At 35.4% G+C, this 20,023-nt stretch overlaps 3 protein-coding genes across 5 annotated transcripts; 1 reads left to right on the forward strand and 2 right to left on the reverse strand.

Annotated features, from left to right (window-relative positions):
- Positions 1-37: 37 nt before the first annotated feature.
- Positions 38-9,682, reverse strand: pomt2 (protein-O-mannosyltransferase 2). Its single transcript, XM_079632602.1, has 21 exons — positions 9,115-9,682; positions 8,954-9,038; positions 8,753-8,857; positions 7,898-8,006; positions 7,707-7,815; positions 7,459-7,618; positions 6,791-6,897; positions 6,609-6,691; positions 6,412-6,521; positions 5,291-5,357; positions 5,147-5,207; positions 4,989-5,067; positions 4,003-4,154; positions 3,464-3,555; positions 3,285-3,361; positions 3,132-3,203; positions 1,987-2,046; positions 1,796-1,901; positions 1,584-1,724; positions 1,262-1,373; positions 38-1,014 (listed from the first exon to the last, which is right to left on the reverse strand). Exons 1-21 carry the CDS (start codon positions 9,387-9,389, stop codon positions 909-911), a joined length of 2,268 nt encoding a protein of 755 aa, XP_079488728.1. The 5' UTR covers positions 9,390-9,682; the 3' UTR covers positions 38-908.
- A 115-nt stretch (positions 9,683-9,797) lies between these two features.
- Positions 9,798-11,443, reverse strand: dtd2 (D-aminoacyl-tRNA deacylase 2). 2 transcript variants are annotated; one of them, XM_079632666.1, is made up of 3 exons: positions 11,100-11,443; positions 10,941-11,010; positions 9,798-10,829 (listed from the first exon to the last, which is right to left on the reverse strand). In XM_079632666.1, the coding sequence occupies exons 1-3, from the start codon at positions 11,211-11,213 to the stop codon at positions 10,507-10,509; spliced, it is 507 nt and encodes a 168-aa protein (XP_079488792.1). In that variant the 5' UTR covers positions 11,214-11,443; the 3' UTR covers positions 9,798-10,506. The 2 variants fall into 2 exon arrangements, with proteins under 2 accessions (XP_079488792.1, XP_079488793.1); XM_079632667.1 differs by having other exon boundaries at positions 10,941-11,029; positions 11,100-11,424.
- Positions 11,355-17,389, forward strand: nubpl (nucleotide binding protein-like). 2 transcript variants are annotated; one of them, XM_079632665.1, is made up of 12 exons: positions 11,355-11,403; positions 11,669-11,733; positions 12,050-12,197; positions 12,327-12,361; positions 12,474-12,564; positions 12,670-12,709; positions 13,454-13,544; positions 13,779-13,872; positions 14,176-14,261; positions 14,354-14,474; positions 14,660-14,742; positions 15,958-17,389. In XM_079632665.1, exons 3-12 carry the CDS (start codon positions 12,098-12,100, stop codon positions 16,018-16,020), a joined length of 804 nt encoding a protein of 267 aa, XP_079488791.1. In that variant the 5' UTR covers positions 11,355-11,403; positions 11,669-11,733; positions 12,050-12,097; the 3' UTR covers positions 16,021-17,389. The 2 variants fall into 2 exon arrangements, with proteins under 2 accessions (XP_079488791.1, XP_079488790.1); XM_079632664.1 differs by having other exon boundaries at positions 11,398-11,733.
- The last annotated feature ends 2,634 nt before the right edge of the window (positions 17,390-20,023 follow it).

A 20,023-nucleotide genomic window follows, 5' to 3' on the forward strand; every position in this document is an offset into this window, starting at 1 on the left:
TCTGTAGCCCCGCCCTCTCGTGCTGGTGTGCTCTGTCGCAACCATGCATTGACAGAGAAATATGAATCATTGGTAAACACCAGTTTTAGCTTACCTGAGAAGCAACAGTAGTTTTTAATAAAATTGAGTTCAAGATTCAGTCTGTGTTAAACAGGACAGATTTAAGAAAATACATACACTTTTGAGATGTTAAACTTGCAGCCCAAAAACACATAGGCCTACCTATACTAAGCATTGTGGTTTATGAAATAGGCTATATGTAATATTTTCAGTAAAGGGACCTAGACACGTTTTTGCTGTCAAATGCAACACAAATAAAACCCTAATACACGGACATGTTTTACAATGTTTTCATTTCGGAAAGCAAACAGCTAAAAATCTTACAAATAACATTATTATTATTCCAGAACCCCATAGCCAGGTTCCCAACATGAATCCAATTAAAATTTTGTAGTAAGGCCATTTAATTTAACAAAAACACAACTTGGGCTGCTTAGAAATATAATATTGAGATACATATCAACGGTTGTCTGTTTTTGATTACATACACTAATTCATACACATCTTAAATAGTGAAAAACACATTATGTAACAAATGAAATGTAAAAAACACAATCAAGAGGGTGAATACATTATACAGAGTCTATAAATGTGAAAACTGAAAGGCACTTTATTACTTCTATCAGTTTATTTCAAATCAGCAACAGCAGGTAAACACTATCAAAAAAAGTATGACTGTAAAAGACTGTAACTTTAAAATACTATTTAAAAAAGTTTCATCACAGCTTAACAACAGAGTAAAGGCTGTCCTTCAACAATAAAATTATTCAGTCAACATGTAACAACTAAAATGTTTAAAAAAATTTAAGGCCCGGGATAAATGGTCTAAAATTGAATAGAAATGTTGTCTAAAATTCCCAGGATTCCATCCACCTGAGGCCGGCCATGGAGGAGGCAGGTTCATGTGCCAGCGGCCCCCTCATTCCATAGGAGAGAGGGTGAAAGAGGTAAAAGCTGAAAGGAGATGGACAGAAGAAATTTCAGAGTCAGATCAATATTAGAAATGGACTGAATTTGTGACCAGAACAAACACAATACATAGAATATTCGTATAATGCACAATTTATTTAATTAAATAAATGAATATAGCCCACTTTATTAATTTGTAACGAGACATTTTGTAAAGAGTTAAAAAAAATAAAGCAAGCATAAAGGGGTTATGAGCACAAAACAACTAAATTTCAACATTGTGGAGCCTTACCTATAGATGAACCCTAAGACGAGTATAGATTGACCTCCCCTCAGAAGATAATGGGATATGGATGAACTAAAGAGAAGTTGAAAATTCTGAAGGAAGATGTCCAGAGTAATACCTTAAATAAAGAAGGTCATTAAATATGTTAACTGTAATAATGTTGTGCCAACAAATATGCTAATTAATGATGACCAAAACATTTTAAAGTCCAAAGTAGGTTTTACACAATTTACATGAGGCTAATTATTAACCTTTAGTCCATATGAAAATATTTTGATAAGAATATCAGACGATTTCTGCCCTTTGGCTATCTGGTTTGCCTTTGTACCTGTGAGCATACTGCTAAACAGCATGGCAGGAAAATAATGGTGGTAGTAGAGTATGCGACCCATGATGTAGAACGGGAGGTAGTGTAACAGCCAGCCCAAAAGCAGCATCCCACCACCCTCCATGAGAGCATGACAGTGCACTGAAAGAAAACATCAGCTGCTTTAGACTTCAGATTGGCTCTTGTACTGCACAATCTGCAGTGCTCCTTACCTTTCCTCATTCCCTCCATCTTCACTCCTCTCTGTACGGCTAAAGAAGCCACCGTCAGCATGACAACAAATAGAGCCAGACTCAATAGATTCAGCCACCAGATGACCTGAGGATGAAATATGATGTTTTGGCAATGACAGGACAAGAGATCTGAGCAAATAGAGGGCATAAAAAAGGACAGAGACACTTACAGGGTTTCCGAGTAGATAAACACGGTACTCCGTCTCATTTACTCCAGAAAACCTCAAACCCTATTATGAATAATGAATAATGATGAGATATTACACAGATGTGGATTTTCAAAACAGTTCTGTTATAGTAACTAAAACGAAAACTATTAAAAATAATTTTTGTTCATAGAAATAAAGCTGAAAAAAACCTTTTTGTGCTGGTAACTAACTAAAATAAAATAAGTTGAAGTACTAAAATTAATAAAACTTAAAGTGCTCCTATTAAAAAGGCTCCTAATTTTGTTTTGGGGGTCTCCTATAATAGGTTTACATGCATCCAACGTAAAAAAAAAAAAAAAAAAAAAATGTTGCACATCAGACATCACATTTCTCAAATAGTCTGAAAATGGTTTGCTTGAAGATACAGTCTCTCTAAACCCATCCTTTTCAGTCTGTTGTGATTGGTCTCCCGCTTACAGAACATGTCGCAAATTAAACTTTCATTACCATATTTGAACTTCAGCTCCAGAAGCTTCCCCAGCACTTATACACTGCGATTATGAACAGTAATGATGCTGTCACTTTTACCATATCAATTTCAATCAGAGTCCTCATCCTTTGAAAGTGCATGTAAAGTTGCTTTTGCAGCACAGAAAACAGCGTCTTCTCAATGTCAACACCACGCACAAACCAACCTCTTCCAGGCTTCAGCTACAACTACAGTGTTTGAGGGAGGGTCAAAGTAGATGTTGTTCGTGGGCAGACCAATGAAAACTGGCATTATGTAAATTTGTTACAAACCTACATAGGTCCGTGCAGGAAGTAAGACTGGAATTACTGACGACTCGTTTCGGCAGTTCAGAATCAGTCATTTCTTTTGGGAGATAATAACTCCATTTATTGTGCACTTTGATCTTTAAAATATGTGCAGACCTTAAACAGCTTTATAACACACTACATGAAAGGTAATATCCGATAAAGGACAATTGAGGCACTTAAAAAAAAAAAACTTAAAGCTAAATAGAAATAACTAATTTATTAAAACAAACTAAAATTATAATCTAAACGAAAATATAAAACATAAAAGCCAATTCAAAATATTAATAAATACTATGATAGTATATAAATAACACTAACATAACACTGCTAGATTTTACACAACTTACCTGATAGTTGATGGGCCAGTGCCAGGGCTTAGAGTTCACCTCATTGTCTTTGGCTTTCAAACCACTGTTTCCCTAAACAAAAAACAAATCAAGGTTTAATAAACTTAAACCATATAAATGAATTCATAAACGATTCCCATGTGAAAATCTTACCCTGATCATCACAATATGAGACTCCCAGAGGATCTCCAGGAAAGTAGGTTTGAGCACTAAAAGACTGATGTTGGGCACTGCAGATACACAAAGATGTTGCACAAACAGCTGAAAAAACCCATTCAGAGGCACATTTCTTCCCATTATCATATTTTTAAAATGTAGCTATATGTACATACATTTAGAGTTGATGTGATCTTCAATGTTCCACTGCGAGTTGGGGGTCTCTTTGACATATGGGCTACATGTGACCTCCACTTGCTCCCATCCCCTGTTGTAAAGTAAAATGCAGTTAAAAAAAAAAGAAGTATTTCTGTGATACGTTATACACTACTGACCAGAGGTGCGTTTACTATACAATGATGTAACTCACAGATTAACTACCATAGTATGATGCATCATTGGAATTATTGACACGCTAAAATATATAGATTAAAATTTATAAATATTTAAATAGAATGAAAGATATAGAATGTATTAAATATTAGCTTGCTTATTGAACCCAAGAGCATGATCTATAAGTCCACATGTCATTTAACAAGAAACTATACTTCTAACTACTGCCAGAGAGCTGTAGTTCCAACCACAGTTGTAGTTCCAACTAAGTTTGCAATGGTTTTTGTGAATGATAGTTGGAACTATAGTTTCGGAAAATGCCACATTATGCTAATAATGCATGCACCCCTGATCTGAGTTTCCTCTGAACAAACGCTCTCACCACTTGGGAAGGGTCTTTCCAGAGGAGCAAAGCACGCAACCCGTCGAGCGATGGAGAAAGCGCACTTTACTACGCAGCACCTTTACCGGATCTCCCTTCCTCCCTCCACACACCTCCACCTGCCACAAGTCATTCATGTCTCCGCTTCCATTCTGAAATGAAAAGCGATTCCTTTTGATAATGCTACTGTCAACTTGTAAAAATGATCAATGTTCATAAGAGGTTCAAAGTTGCACTGAAGTTCGCTGTTATCTAGTAGTATGAGATCATCATTTTGCTGGCATTCAGATGACTGCACATGATGAATAAAAATATTTAAATCTATACCTTTAACTTAAACAAACGGAATCTATTACACGGATAAAACATAAAACCACCTGATCAACTGACAGGTTTCTAAAAGGTTTAGTTTCTGTAAGGTGCTCCAGGGATGACGTCCAAAACCTGTAAACGAGTTAGCCTTTTTTCACTTCACTTTTCATTGTCCTGAAGTAAAGAGTGGTGTAGGTATGACGTAAATTTATAGGCCAAAACATGGAAGCAGGTTTGCATTTTTTTGAATTGGTTTTTGGTTAAATGCCTGAAATAAGGTCTGTGGTTAAGACCAGCTCAAGATATTTTCACGTTTTATTTTACATAAAGTACATCAGTAATACCCCTTTTTGATAAAAAAAAAAAAAAGCTTGGTTGCTAATAAGTGGTTAAATGGGACTACAGGAGGGACATCAAACATCATCACGCTGAATGGGGTAAACTCATTTAATCCTAGTCCGCTTTCACAGCCTCATTGCGTTTTTAACTCGCTCTTGCAAACTCTTCTATCTCAAACTTTAAGGGAAACATTTTTTTAAATAAAGACTGAAAGTTGTCGGAAGCTTAGTGATGGCCGGGTTGACTTACAAAAACACATCATCACTCTATAGCAATGCCAAAACCTGTTGTACATGAACTGTAACTTCTACTGAAAAAAGTATAGTACTACTCACAATGCCGTATCCTGTGACCTGCAGGTGTTTTTTGGTCAGTGGAGCTTCATGGAAATGACTGTGAAGATTCCTTGTAGTTCTGATGAGGAGAATCAGGTGTACACTGTTACTATTATTATCAATTTTACTTTCGAAAATAAAAAAAACTTGATGCTTACTCTTTGTGTTCCAGTCTAATGATGTCACCATTTCGGACCAGCTCTGATGACCCTGCGAGATCTTAGCAGAGAACAGGAGTTATTGACTATTGTGCAGTGTTGATATAGGATAGTAAAGTAGTGCAAACATGTAAAAGAACTCACCGTCAGAGTTGTCAGGTCTCTTGACCAACCACAGGTTGTTATAATCTTTGTGCAAATAGGCTGTAACCTACATGGGTGAAGATGAAAAATAGGTTTAGGAAAATGATTTATTGTTACAGACCACATACATTTCTAAATACAAGCCAGATACTTTACCAAAGCCTTTTTAGGTACTGTACACACTACTGTTAAAAATGTTTGGGCTAGTAAGATTTTTAAAATGTTTTAAATTAGTCTTTTATGCTCACAAAGGCTGCGTTCATTTGAACAAAAATAAAGTAAAAATGGAAATATTGTGAATATAACACAATTATTTGAATATAATAAATGTTTTCTCTTATAATCCATTTCAAAATGTAATTTTTTCTTGTGATGACAAAGCTGAATTTTCAGGCAGTCATTACTCCGGTCTTAAGTGACATATGTTCCTTCAGAAATCAGAATACGGTAATATAATAACTTGGTGCTCAAGAAAAATGTCTTATAATTATCATCACAGACGAAAATAGTTGTGCTGCTTAATATATTTGTGAGAACCATGATACAATTTTCAGGATTATTTAATAGAAAGTTTGGTAACACTTTAGTTTAGGGTCCAATTCGCACTAGTATCAACTAGTTGCTTATTAGCATGCATATTACTAGGATACTGGCTGTTTATTTAGTGCTTATAAATCACATATTAAGGCCTTATTTTGCATGACCATATTCTACATCCCTTAATCCTACCCTATACCTAAACTTAACAACTACCTTTGTAACTATTAATAAGCAGTAATTAGAAGTTGATTGAGGCAAAAGTCAAAAACAGTTTACAGTTAGTAAATAGTGAGAATTAGACCATAATCTAAGTGTGACCAAAAGTTCAAAAGAACAGCATTTAATTGAAATAGAAATATTTTGTTACATTATAAATGCATATGCCACTTTTGATCACCACTAATGTTGCATACAATATTAATTTCCTTTTTTTATTTATTATCTGACTGACCCTGTAATTAGAAATTAAAAACCAAAATAAGTAACAGGTCAGATGTTCATCTTGAAATCTTCCAGATAATGTCGTTACTGTTGTCTTCCTGCTTGGGTTTGGTAAGAGAAGAAGAGGGTAGTGAGCTGACCTGCTGTTGATGAGCTCCAACCCCCTCTGGGTAAAGGTGCCAGTGAGAGTGCAGATATCCTCCCGCAATTCGCAAATTCTTCACTGTTATAACAGAGCCATATGCCAGATCTGTGCGGAGGGAGGAGTAAAAGCCCAAGTGATAAAATAAACACAAGCGGTACAAATATAAACTAATGAGTATTAAATTGAGCTTACACTCCGGCATGGAGGCGTTGTGTAGATTGTTTCCAATCAAGCGAGACTGGAAAGCAGAGCTGAAGAAACCGTCCCCAGGACCACTGTGTATGAAAAAGAAGGCTGTTAAAATGATATTTCATTGTATTAATTAGCAACTGCTTTTAGAATAGAACAGAATATCAATATTGGCTCAAACATACCTTCTGTTTAAGACAATGAAGTGGACGGCAAATATTGTAGTGTACAGGAACAACGGGAGCATTATCAACCCGAAAACTCGAGCAAGTAAGTGCTTCCCAAAATCCACCTTGAGAAAAACAAGTAACTATTTTCACCATACACTACCATAAAAAAGTGAGATAAAAAAAAAAGAAAAGAAATTAATACTTTTATAAAAACGCATTACATTGATCAAAAGTGATAGTAAAGACTTCTCTGTAAAGACTAAATAAATGCTGTTCTTTTTTAACTTTCTATTCATCAACAAATCCCGGAAATGTTTAATGGTTTACAAGGAAATATTAAGCAGTACAACGGTTTTCAACATTGATAATAATAATAAATTATTCTGGAGCAGAAAATCAGCATATTAGAATGATTTCTGAAGGGTCACGTGACACTAACGACTTTAGTAATGATGCTGAAAATACAGCTTTTCCATCACAGGAATAAATTACATTTTAAAATGCATTAAAATAGAACATTTCTAATTGTGATAATATTTCACAATATTACAATAATTTTTGATTAAATAAATGGAGACTTGGTAAGAATAAGAGACTTCTTTAAAAATCATTTTTAAAAAATCTTTCCGACCCCAAACTTTTCTACAGTAGTGGATATCTTTGAAACAGGTTCTCATTTATACCAGAGACAATCTGAGGTCCCCAAGTAGCCTCCACAGGTCAAATGCAGTGTTGATTCCCACCAAGAGGATGACAAATAGCCCCACAAACTTCACTCCCAGAGAACCAGAGAGGAAGACCCCCGTCAGAAGCAGCCAGAGCCACCAGGAGAAGCTGAAAGACCTGAAGACAAAAAAGACCATTTGCCTTCCTGATACATTAGGTATACAAACTCAAAAAAAAAAGCTACACAGAGAGATTCCTCCTCTACCTGAGTCTCTGTGTGTTGAATCTGACCATGCACAGAACAGAGCCCATTATGAAAAACATTAGAATGGGATCCAGGAGAATGTACTGAGAAAGGGTGATGCAGCCGGTGTCTGTTGTAAAAATAGAGTTGATTTAGATTCAGATTATCGTCTTTGAATACAGCTCTGTGTTGTTGATCACTACCACACTCACCAAAAATAAGAAGAGAGGCTGCGATTAGCGCTGCTGGTGGAGAATGCGACAGCTCCAGGACAATAAGAAAGGCAAAAGGAGGAAGACAGGAACCAAGAGCTGCACAGAACTACACACAAAGGAATAATAAAAAAAAGGATTAGAACTTCCACTCAAAGAATGAATGGATTTAGTATACTGTAATAGTCTGCTGAATTGTAAAACATTGTTTCAATTAATTTAAATAAGATATACTACCATACTTTATATTATTTTTTACCCTATTCTTATATAAATAATTAACTTAAATTCTCTCTATCTATATATATCAAGAACTACAATCAGAGACTGCATATCAAACAAAATCTTCAGGATTTTTTAAAACTCAAATTACAGATATAAGGTATCAAAAATACAACTTACAATACATTTAATAATATATATTAAATACAAAGTTTATAATGGCTATTATTGTTCATATTTTATATTATAATGTTGGCGTACTTTATATCGAGAAAAAACATCTGATGGGGGTTTATCAGACAGGCTACAGTGTTAACTTTTCGTGAAAAGATTGTATTTTTGTTCTTTAGAAAAAAATTCATTTCATATTGTATTTAAAATAAGTCAAGCACTTTTTAAGTACCTCTTTATATGGCTGTTTTCAAGGGTTTTCCAGGACTTAAATTTTAAAAAGTCAAACTCAAGTACTTTACATATGATATTTGAAGTACTTGAATTTATATATAGCAATACTAAGTTACTACTACATACATACATATACACATATATATTACTAACTATGTTTTTTTATATAAATAACTTAAGTTTAAAATCTGCATGAAATTATTAATTGTGAGGCAATTAAAGGTTTACCGCTCTCATCCCCCAGTAGTTGTGCTGCTCATATTTGTCCCCTGGTTTTATGAAGGGAAAGGTGCCATCATAGCCTGTCAGGTATCCAGCAAGGCCAATCAGCATCTGAACAAGGAGTGTAGATTAATTTACAAAAACTGACTAAATACCGTAATTGAGATTATAGTGGAGAAACAGGGGTCTAGATGGACTGAACTATACCTTTCCAAGGGGAGGATGGACATCAAAGAAGAAGGTGCGATTAATGTAATAACTTCCCATTTTCCCGAAATGAGTCTCATCCCAACTGCAATAATGGAAAATGATATATATTGATCGTGTAGTGATATTAAGGTTATTATCACAATTCTACAGATGCTTACCATACATGTGGAGGCTCATTGATCTTGTAAAAGCGTGTACATACAGAGAGCACAAGCACCAAGACCAAAGTATAAAATGGAACATGATCATCATCTCTGCAGGGAGAAGTGAAGTGTCTTCTTCGCTCTGGGATCCTTTTATTTGCCCCGTTAGAAGTCCCGTTAGAAGGTTGGGAACGGCATTCAGCACCCTCGGTTACCCTACATGTTTGTCGATGTCTTACAGCTGATGTGTCTGGTCTTTGTGAGTAAAGCTCCTTCGGTCTGCCGTCCATTAGCAGGTTTTTTGATGAAGGCAATAGGTCATTATTTGAGTGGCAAAAACACTATAAAGACAGTGGCTTCAGACGCAGAGTTTATGAACATTGAATCCTTACAGGATTTAAGATCTTGCAGCCTGGTCGCGTTGACATGTTACTGAATGAGACATTCTTTTGCTCAATGGACCTAACCTCCCAGCTCATGTTTCGTGGGCGGCTCTAGATGGGGAAGTATTGGGAATGTCTACACTTCACTGTCATCTGCTGGACAGGAGAGGCACATGCGGACAGAATGAATCTAAAGCGAGGAATTTACAGATCAAATCATTTGATCCAAATGTGGTGGAAAATGACACGTCGAGAAAAAATTGTTTGGGTATAAAAACCGGCGTTTTCTTCAGTCAAAGAAAAAACACTCCAATTCAAACAACATTGTTGTTCCTTTATTGTACATAATAGGAATGACTTTTTCCCATGCAGATAGACAGCGGCCTATTGCTCAGAATATTCCAATAACATGCAGGAAAATAAACAAATGTTAAGGTTGATTTATTTTTTAGTTTATGAGTACAATAAGTCAAGATTGAGAGGGTCTAATAATAATAATAAACTATTGAAAAAAACAGTGTCTATTGTAAATTTAATATGGAATTTAATAAACCATGCTATGGAATAATTAGCAGGTGGCTTTAATCAGTATTCTGAAGATTATATGTTATTAATGTATGTGTATATGAGTAAAATTAGGGTGTTATCCTCTGCAAATATATTAATTAAAATATTTGAAATAAATTATTTTAAACTATAATTTGATGTATACTACTACTAATTTAAAGATAATAATAATGGTATAGGATACTCAGAGAGGATACGTAATTTTTTTTTAGCAGTTACGGCCCAGAATTATAGGCAAATAGGTGATTCCTCACAGAATCACAGCACTAATTAAGAAAACAAATGCAGACACATACACCAGGCTTATGCCTTGCACTTTAATCAGGAGTGAAACTATAAATGTGCATTAACATCTTCTGTACTTCTGAAGTCCATATAGGACCATGTCCTTCAACCACCCATATACTTCCGACCACAGCTGTGAAGAAGATTCTACAAACAAGTGAAAAAGTCATTCTTAAAACTCCATTAGATGAGTGTATGGTCCGTTTGTATCCAGCTTCAGTACTTGTCGGTTTCCATACGTTCCATGTTTGACCTCTGTAACAGTGTCACTGCTCTTGCAGGCTGAGAGTTCACTTTGACAGTGAGACACGAAGCTGTCGTAGAGCCTCAAGCCTTCATCTTTCCCAATGTTGCCATGGTACTGCATCCCCTTTCCCTTTGGTTTTCCTCCAAGTGTGGCTTGTGGTACTATGAGAATACTGCCAGGTAGTGTAATGACTGAGGTATACTTCCCAGATTCGTTCTCACAAAGCTTCATGTTCAGCAGAGTGTTCACTGAGAGGGAAAAAACACTGTAAATTAAGCTGAATTGCCTTCTTATATTTGTATTATATTTCAGAATGCATACAGTATGTTTAATTGCAAATATGAAGAGCAATTGCATACCCATCTTGGGGATTATATCTTCAGTTGCACCTTTGAAAAAGCAGATGTAGATAACCATTCCCCTGTTAATCTGAATAATCAGAAATACACTAGACAGGTCATCATTTAGACAAAAACTAGAATTAATTAAGATTAATTGTGTACTTATTGTTCTGCTACCTCAGCCCATTCAGCTTCACTCTCAGCATCTGGAGGTTTGACCTGCAGTCGTGCATGCAGACACTGCTGGAGAATCACTCGCGCTTTAATGTCGTTATCTGTTCTCTCGGACATTGCTACGAAATAAGACAGAAAAATTGCGATTCCGATTAATGTGATCGATTTACCTGCCAGATAATATAAATAATATGTGTTTTGTTGCGTGAACTTCAAAGTTCCATTTGTAATGGAAATGAACTCTGGAACTACAGGGGTTCCGTTTCCGCGTGCGAATCCAAACAATATACGTCATCAACAGGAGACAGTGAGTGCGGCGCTACTTCACGACAGCTCATGACCATGACATGTTTTTTGAAAAACTGCACTGTATTTGCAATCTTTAATGTTTTTAAATAAAAAAAATTGTGCTCCAGCGTAACTGAGTGCTTTAAACTGACACCACAGCGGTGGTAGTCTTTGTTTTGCTCGTGACATAGTCTGTGATCTTTATAAACCTGATAAGATGGTTAAATTACACGACAGCTACAAAAAGCTATTGCAAATATATACATTTTCCTCAAATATTATAGGCACACCGCTATTGCCTAGCAGATTTGTTCCATCACATCAAAATAGACATGACATTCGTTTCAAGGTAAGACAATGTCAGAAATAGATAGTGATTACATTGCCATTAGTATGCCATATTAGCTTGCTTTGTTTTTTTCTCATATGTTATATGACCACTGTCTGCCTACCTGTTCATGTTGTTGTATCTAGATTGTATGTGTGTGTATCTGTCAACATTATGTGAAGTGTCCTTGGGTTCTTGAAAGGCAAAATAGAAATAAAATGTATTAAAGTATTAATGTTGTATGTATACATGTATTTTTCATAAAGATGCATAGACCCAACTACATTAAATTATAGACTGTAATAGTGGTGCATATTCTCACACTTTATTGTGTTAGACTTCAGGTGCTGGTGAACGAGCTCTACAGGAGAGACAGAGGCAGCACATGGCACGAGGTTTGCCCAAACAGAAGCCCATAGCTGGAGTGAAGGAGGTCATTGTTGTTGCATCAGGGAAAGGAGGGGTGGGAAAGTCCACAACAGCAGGTCTATTGTCTTTTGCATTTATTGACCTTTGTTCGTTTCATTCCACGATAATCTAATAATAAAAAAATATGCCTTTGGTCACCTGCCAATATTTCTCTGAAACACTAATTTAGTTGAATGTCTTTACAGTGAATCTTGCTCTTGGACTTATGGCTAATGATCAGGTAACATACAGAATCCAGATAACAGAATCTTAGTCACTGTATTAAATCCCCACAATTATTGCAGCTGATTTGCCTTCAATAAAATCTTCTTTTATACCGCTTTTGCATGTAGAGTAAATCGGTGGGTCTTCTAGATGCTGATGTCTATGGCCCTTCAATTCCCAAGTTAATGAACCTAAAAGGAAACCCTGAATTAACAGACAGTGAGTGTTGTGGACACATTTGCTTTGCAAACAAAAATAATTAAACTAATAGAACAACAAAAAATGGTCAGTCATGTCTGATCCATTTTTTCTCTTTATTTTCAGATAACTTGATGAGACCACTTGTAAATTTTGGAATTTCTTGGTAAGTGCATTTCTGAATAATAGCTGTAGTGCAACAATACTATTTTATCTAGACTACCATTTAAATCTTCTGGGGTCGGTATGTATAAAATATAAATATAATGTGTACATATAAAAAATATATTTTTGATAGAAGTATCTTATGCTCCTCAGCATGGCTGCACTTATTTTATCAATAATCATTATTACACATTTAAAAATAATTGTTTTATTTAATTTTAATATATTTTAAATACAACTATTATTCCTGTAATTGCAAAGCTGAATTTTCAGCATCATTACTCCAGTCTTCAGTGTCACATGATCGATCCTTCAGAAATAATTATAATATGCTGATTTACTGCTCAAGAAACATTTATTATTATCATCAGCTTTGGAAACAGCTTACATTTTTTGTGGAAACTGTGATACTTTTTTTCAGGATTCTTTGATGAATAGAAAGTTCAAAAGAACAGCATTTATTTGAAATAGAAATCTATTGTAACATTATACCGGTCATCTCTTTCTAACAATATATCTCTATTGTCACTTTTGATCAATTGAATGCGTCTTTGCTGAATAAAAGTCACTTTTGATAATCCGTGCTGAATAAAATGATACAATTATTTTGAAAACAAATAAACAAAAAAATTTACTTACCCCAAACCTTTTAAAGTTCTAAGTTATTGTTTTTGTTTAGTTTTTCTCCAATTTTATTTTCATTTTATTTTTTAAGTCTTAAAGTTTGCTTCCCTGTCCTCTACAGCATGTCAATGGGCTTTCTGGTTGAAGAGGTGGCACCTATTGTGTGGAGGGGTCTGATGGTGATGTCAGCTATTGAGAAACTCATTAGACAGGTGTGTAATTTAGATTTAGAAATTGCTGTTGATAATGGGATTTATCAAATATATAAGTTTTCTCCATGGTCCTTGTCCAGCACAAATAGATGTGATTTCTTCAAGGGGGTTCAATTTCGATTCATTAGCATATCTTATATGAATGTGCATGAATTGTTGTTTCCATGCAAAATTGTGTCGAATTTACTCAAAATTGTTGTTTCTTTCACTACTATAATGACTTTTCCCTTGCAGGTAGACTGGGGGAATCTGGATTACCTTGTGATTGATATGCCACCTGGAACCGGAGACGTCCAACTGTCTATTACTCAGAACATTCCTATAGCAGGTAAATAAACAAATGTAATGGCTGATTTATGCTTGGAAAGAATAATTTTTTCCTAATGTCAGTCACAACAAAGCACCATTTCAAATTCAGATTCTCATTTAAGGTTTGATTGTCATTTCTTCTATCAGGTGGGAGACAATTGGATGCATTAACATTCTCTAGTATTCAGAACATTCATTATGAAATCAGTTTGTACCACTCTATATAACAATCTAAGTACCGGTAGTAATTGACAGGTTTATTCATTAAATGACAAGTATTTCTGTATATTTTATGTGGCCTTATGTCGGTTTCACCGCTTAGGCGCTGTGATAGTGTCCACTCCTCAAGACATTGCCTTGCTAGATGCACGAAGAGGTGCTGAGATGTTCCGAAAGGTTAACGTTCCGGTAAAGCATTTGCTTTTGTATTTAAAGGGTTCTACCTTTTCATTTATTTATAGTGTAAAGTAATGTATGTAATATGTGAATTGCTTTTTCAGGTACTGGGTTTGGTTCAAAACATGAGTGTTTTTCAGTGTCCCAAATGCAATCACCAAACACACATTTTCGGCTCAGATGGGGCTAAAGAGCTGGCTCATACCCTCGGTGTTGAGATGCTTGGTAAGATCATTCATCAAAATATATTACTTTATGATTGATTGTTTAGCATTTAAGCACATTTGTCAAAAACTGTGACATTTATGAAATATAATACAAAATATGAAGTAAAATTGTTTGTAACTAGATTTGATTCAAGTGGATTAGCCAATCTCTGAGGACACACGGTTTCTCTGTTCTCACTGCAGGAGACATTCCTCTTCATCTTAACATTAGAGAGACATCAGACAAAGGACAGCCTGTGGTTGTGTCGTCCCCAAATAGCCCAGAAGTAAGTGAATCATAATGGACTCCTGTCTTGCTTTTCATTGTTTTCTATTATAGTTACTGTAAGCCTTTCAGGATCTTTGGGTGGCAAAATTTGCTACAACACCACTTTGGTAGGATATATTGATAAATTAATAAATCTTACATTTTTACTTAATATTTTTAAACCATTTCGGTAGCATGTGTTTATTATAAATATTGCAATATACGAATTTAATTCAGAAACCCTTGTTGTTAGCGACACTGGTGGCCGTTAAGTGAACTGCAGCCAGCAGCTAATTGTTTGCGCTCTCACTCATGCACGTAACGTACAAGACACTGACCGTTACATGATTCAATGCCCTGATATGTGTAAATACATGATGTGCCCTTTCCTCTCAATAACAAAATAAACACACAACAAAAATGACAGCAGTGAGAAAACAGCAGTTAAGAACATCTAATCATAGCGATGTGGAGATGCTTGCACAAGCTCTGCAATTCACTGGCATTATGCCGACAGACAACATATGAGGTAAAATTACACAATTATAATGATAGTTCAGTATATTTGAGACTATAGACTATATAGATCTATGTTAGACTAAAAGTACCTTTTTTGCACAACACATTGACGTTACAGTACAAAATGGCTCTTTCGGTATTATCTGGAACATTGTACAACCATTCATTTATCATTAAAAGGGAGTCACATCATCCTTGTGATTTTACCGGCAAAAAATGTCCTCAGTCCTTCACTTAAAAATCAGTCTACAGGCTTTTATAGACGTTTTTTAAAGTTCCGTTACAAGCTGTTTACAGTTACATTGGCAATATTTTTTTTCTATAATTTATACATATAGCCCAATTAAATATAGGTACATAATGTATAATATAATATTATACTTGAATACTAAATTCTATTCCTCAAACCACTTGTGTTGAGATAAATGGCACAAATACATATATACATAATAAATGATTTACTTAAATTTAAATGCTCTTTGAAACTTTCTAGTTTGTGACGAAATATGGTTATTCCTTAACGGTCATGCAAAAAATGAATCACTGAACTACTATATAACGCTTTTAAGTACTTTGGTCATAAAATGTTAAACTAACCAAACCAATTGACAGATTTTTATCAGAGTTTCAGATTATTATAAGTAACAAATGCTTGTAGAACTGATTTGAACTGAACTAATTCTAATATAGTTATGTATTTGTATCTGTTTTGCAGGCCGAAGCTTACAGAAGAGTTGCAGCAGCAGTAGTACGGCAACTGGCGAAGCGTCCAAGTTAAATTACTTTCAGATTTAATCTAGTCTTGGTGACCTGAGGAAAATGTCAGCATTGTATCATTGCCTCCTAATCAACTTATTTACCCATTTAAGTTGGTATTACATGCCTATTAGGAGGTTATAATTTATGTTATTTATACACAGATATACTGTTAATGTTATTTACAGGCATTAAAATAATTCATAATAATAAACTAATTTTGAGTTTGTAAAGTTTGGGGAATCACAGATTTTAAATTACTTTAAATTCGCTAATATAGTGTCCCTTTTAGTGTGAAAATCTAAGATGTTTATCTTTTCCCACTATAGAATAGTTGTGTTTACCCGGATAAAGCGCATATTTAGTGCTGCTTCAGTCAATGTCAATGATGTGTCTGTCCAGACTCAACATAAAGACGGTCATTACAGGTCTTAGCCACTTGATGGCACTGCAAATATATTCATACATCTTATTGTGCTTTGTGTTTGATTTATAGTGAAACGAGCTAAATTAGGTCTTTCAGTTAAACGGTGACTTTTCCTATTATGATAGTTAACATGATTGGACTCTTACTTAACTCCATTTAATAAAGAAAAATGGTTCCAGTCCAGTTGGAAAGTGGGACGAAGTTTTCACGGGATGAGAAAAACAGGGTCACTTCCTGCATATTTTTTTAAGAGCTCCCTTGACTCAGCTGAAACAGCCGTATTCAGTCCACCCCTGTGTAACGGGCCAGACAGACCAGTCTGTGATTCATCACCGCAATGAAGCTATTCTGCTTTCTTTTAGTCTCAATTGCTTAACTGTTCCCAGAAGACCGACCCCGGGGTTTCAGCTGTACAATGACCTCAGCTGAATTTGGACAGTTACACATTTGGTGTTATTTATTTTCTCTTTGTTTTCACGATAAATAAAGCGTTATCCCGATAACGTGCTTTGTCTGATGTCACTGAGCTCAGTGGTGTGACTCACACTGCCATGAGTGTGTCATTGAGGTGTGTAAAAGGACAAATAAACATCCGTTCATGTATGTGGAATTCACCAAAAATGATGTTTGGGATTATTGTCCCGGAAAGAGAATTTCACAGTGAATTGGAGAAAACTGAAAAAAATGAACCAACCAGCTGATCCTAGTTCAGACAACTTCCACTATCTGTTTTTGGAGACTCGATGGCATATTCAGATAACTTAACAAGCAACATGATTGAACATGTTTCAGGTAATTCCCAGTTTTGCTGGAAATGGATTTCTTAAACATGTCCCAGTGTCCTTGTGGTGTTAGCAGTGACATTATAAAAGCAGACTTTGCCCCATGTGGTAAATACGGCTTATGGCTCCCAAGGCTATGGGGGGGAAAAAATCAATAATTAAATGGGGTAGCTCTGCAGCCCAAGAGGACAGTCTTATTTCTGTGTCATCTTTGATTCATGAGCAGATACTGTTAATAAGATAAGCTGAGGTGCAAACAAGAGATTTAAGGAGAAATCATTTCTTTTTTTTTTTTATGAATTTTGCTCAAGAAAGATCACATGGAATGCATGTTGTTGGTCCCGTGGCTGTACATTTTTCTATTTACATTATTTAGAGTAAACCGGAACACATTTTTCAGTCAGATCCACGATCAAATGACCATCAACTATCACTGCAACTGACACAATATTGTAACTATAGTAAGCGCTCTCTGCATCCGCATGTATGGCTAAAGTATTGGCTTCATGCCCGTATATTGGCTGAAATTGAGATCTGCACATGTATAATAAAAGACATATGTATAATTGATTAAAATTATGTAAGGTACATGCCTTTTGGGGCCAAGGTTTTCAAGTGGTGCTCACTGCAGCTCCCCCTCTCTGGATGTCAGGGGTTGAGCTTGACCTAGTCCAGCTCCACCTCTGTGGATCTAATGGGTGGAGGGACAGAGTTATGGGTAGGGTTAGGGTGTGGTTGGACCTTTTAGCTCCACCCATTACACCTACATTACATCCAGAGAGAGGGAGCTAGACTTCATGCCCCACCCATGGCTCTGCACTGAGCAGCCTCAAGGTTTTTCAAAGCACTATATATAAAATAGTTATAGTAATAACTATAAATTATGCATATTTCCATGCAACTAACCCTGAACCAAACACATATCCTACCCTAACCCTATAGCAAGTACATGTTAATTACTATTACTCAGTACTTAAATATAACACTGTAACAGGGACACCAATTTGTTAATCATTTTACTAACACAATTCTAAGTTTTTGAAGTGTGCCCCATAAAGATTTTTTTTTTCATGAGAGTGCATAGCAGTCAATATTTTGTATATTCACCATGTTGAGCTTATCTATTTTATTTATTCTCTAAAGTGTGATCCTCTTTTCGCCACCTGTCAGCTTAACTAAAATGTCAAAATATCCCATTGAAGTTCTTCCCACTGAAAATACGCATAGGAACAATGCGCTTGAATTCTCCAGAACTTATTTCAATTTTTCATCCTAGCTAAAAACAGCATTTTTAAGCTTTAGATTTTAAGATCAGAGAGACATTTTGACAATATTCCACATGTGGCTGTACTTATTTGCATGATATCTCTTCTCCTCAGTGACCCGGAAACCCAGCCCTTCCCACAATCCTAAGCGTGGATCCATAACCATGGCGATGTAGCTGTGCTGCTGCTCAGGCTAAATAGCAGCAGCAGCTGGTTCCAATTGCACTGCAGCACAAGGGAACTGGAGGAGGGGAGGGGGGCGATGTATGCTTAAAGAAGCGCCTGTGAGTTGCTTTTAACTCTCTAGCATCATGTTCTTCTTTACAATAAACTTTGGGGGCATCTCTATAAGCAATATTAGCCGTATACAACTATATTATAAGTAGTTTGTGTATTTGATCAGGTATATATATATATATATATATATATATATATATATATATATATATATAACTTTGGGGGATACCCTTCCTGAACATTTACCTAAGTGCTTGGCTATTTTAGATTGCACTAAATCCACACAGCGATGACTAGCCCAATCTTGCACAATCAGGCTTCACACAAAGGGTGTGGACAACAGAGCTTCTCAGCAAGACTGCAAGCCCAGCTGACAGTGAATCTGCAGATCTGAGGGGTGTTGGAAGGAGATTTGGAAAGGGGGAGGTAAATAATTCATGATGTTAAAAAAAAAGAGGGAAGGAGATTTAAAGGAAGGCACTGCCAGACATATTAGTGAGGTTTGATGATGCTGAGCGTTTGATGTCCACATGTTTGTGTTTTGTGAGCAGTAGCTGCCTTAATGAACATTAATTACTGCTGCTCTGCATACAGCCTGTGTTAGGGAAGTTCAATCATTACTGAATTCTGTTATATTATAGCATGACAACTTACAAATCCATATATAACAATAATAAAAACATCTCAATTAGTACTAGAAATCATTGTTGACTAAAACATTTTCGGTAGTTGAAATAAAAGCAAAAAAAAAAAGTTCACTTTTTCTAAAAGTTCAACTAAAATAAAAAAAATAAAAGCTAATTTAAAATATTAATAAATACTGCAATAGTATTTTAATAACACTAAAATACCACTGTTTTGAATCCAGAATGAAACAGACATTGTTTCAATGGAATATTTTCAAATTAATGTTTTTAGAGGAAGTGATGGCGGCATGTGGCAGTAAAATTTGAATGTCAAATCCAGAAACAATTATGACACTGTGATGAAATTCAAATTCATTGTTCAACAACAAAGAGAAGCTTTGGATAAAAAAGGCATAGTCAAACTATCTGATTTATGATTTTAGGGCAGACCCAAAGAACCCTGAAAAAAAATGTATCATGTTTCTTGAGCACCAAATGAGCATATTACAGTGATTTCTGAAGGATCATGATACACTGAACACTGGAATAATTCAGCTTTGTCATTACAGGAATAAATAAAATTTTAAATATATTAAAACATTTTGAATTGTAATATTATTTTCACAATATTACGTTTTTTACTGTATTTTTGATTAAATAAATGCAGCCTTGGCGAGTGTAGACTTCT

This window comes from Phoxinus phoxinus, assembly GCF_949152265.1.
Source record: "Phoxinus phoxinus genome assembly, chromosome: 13".
In the NCBI taxonomy this organism is placed as follows: domain Eukaryota; kingdom Metazoa; phylum Chordata; class Actinopteri; order Cypriniformes; family Leuciscidae; genus Phoxinus; species Phoxinus phoxinus.

What these genes read in the sequence shown, in the direction of transcription:
- pomt2 (XM_079632602.1), bottom strand. Translation starts at nt 9,389, where the DNA reads ATGGACGGCAGACCGAAGGAGCTTTACTCACAAAGACCAGACACATCA. An exon ending in TTTATCTACTCGGAAACCCT is followed by an intron (nt 1,902 to 1,986) that starts GTAAGTGTCTCT and finishes TTTCATCCTCAG; the next exon opens with GTCATCTGGTGGCTGAATCT. An exon ending in GTCTTAGGGTTCATCTATAG is followed by an intron (nt 1,015 to 1,261) that starts GTAAGGCTCCAC and finishes ATCTCCTTTCAG; the next exon opens with CTTTTACCTCTTTCACCCTC.
- nubpl (XM_079632664.1), top strand. Translation starts at nt 11,602, where the DNA reads ATGGTTAAATTACACGACAGCTACAAAAAGCTATTGCAAATATATACA. An exon ending in GACTTATGGCTAATGATCAG is followed by an intron (nt 12,362 to 12,473) that starts GTAACATACAGA and finishes TTTTGCATGTAG; the next exon opens with AGTAAATCGGTGGGTCTTCT. An exon ending in TTGAGAAACTCATTAGACAG is followed by an intron (nt 13,545 to 13,778) that starts GTGTGTAATTTA and finishes TTTCCCTTGCAG; the next exon opens with GTAGACTGGGGGAATCTGGA.
- dtd2 (XM_079632666.1), bottom strand. Translation starts at nt 11,213, where the DNA reads ATGTCCGAGAGAACAGATAACGACATTAAAGCGCGAGTGATTCTCCAG. An exon ending in GTGAAGCTGAATGGGCTGAG is followed by an intron (nt 11,011 to 11,099) that starts GTAGCAGAACAA and finishes CTGATTATTCAG; the next exon opens with ATTAACAGGGGAATGGTTAT. An exon ending in AGATATAATCCCCAAGATGG is followed by an intron (nt 10,830 to 10,940) that starts GTATGCAATTGC and finishes TTTCCCTCTCAG; the next exon opens with TGAACACTCTGCTGAACATG.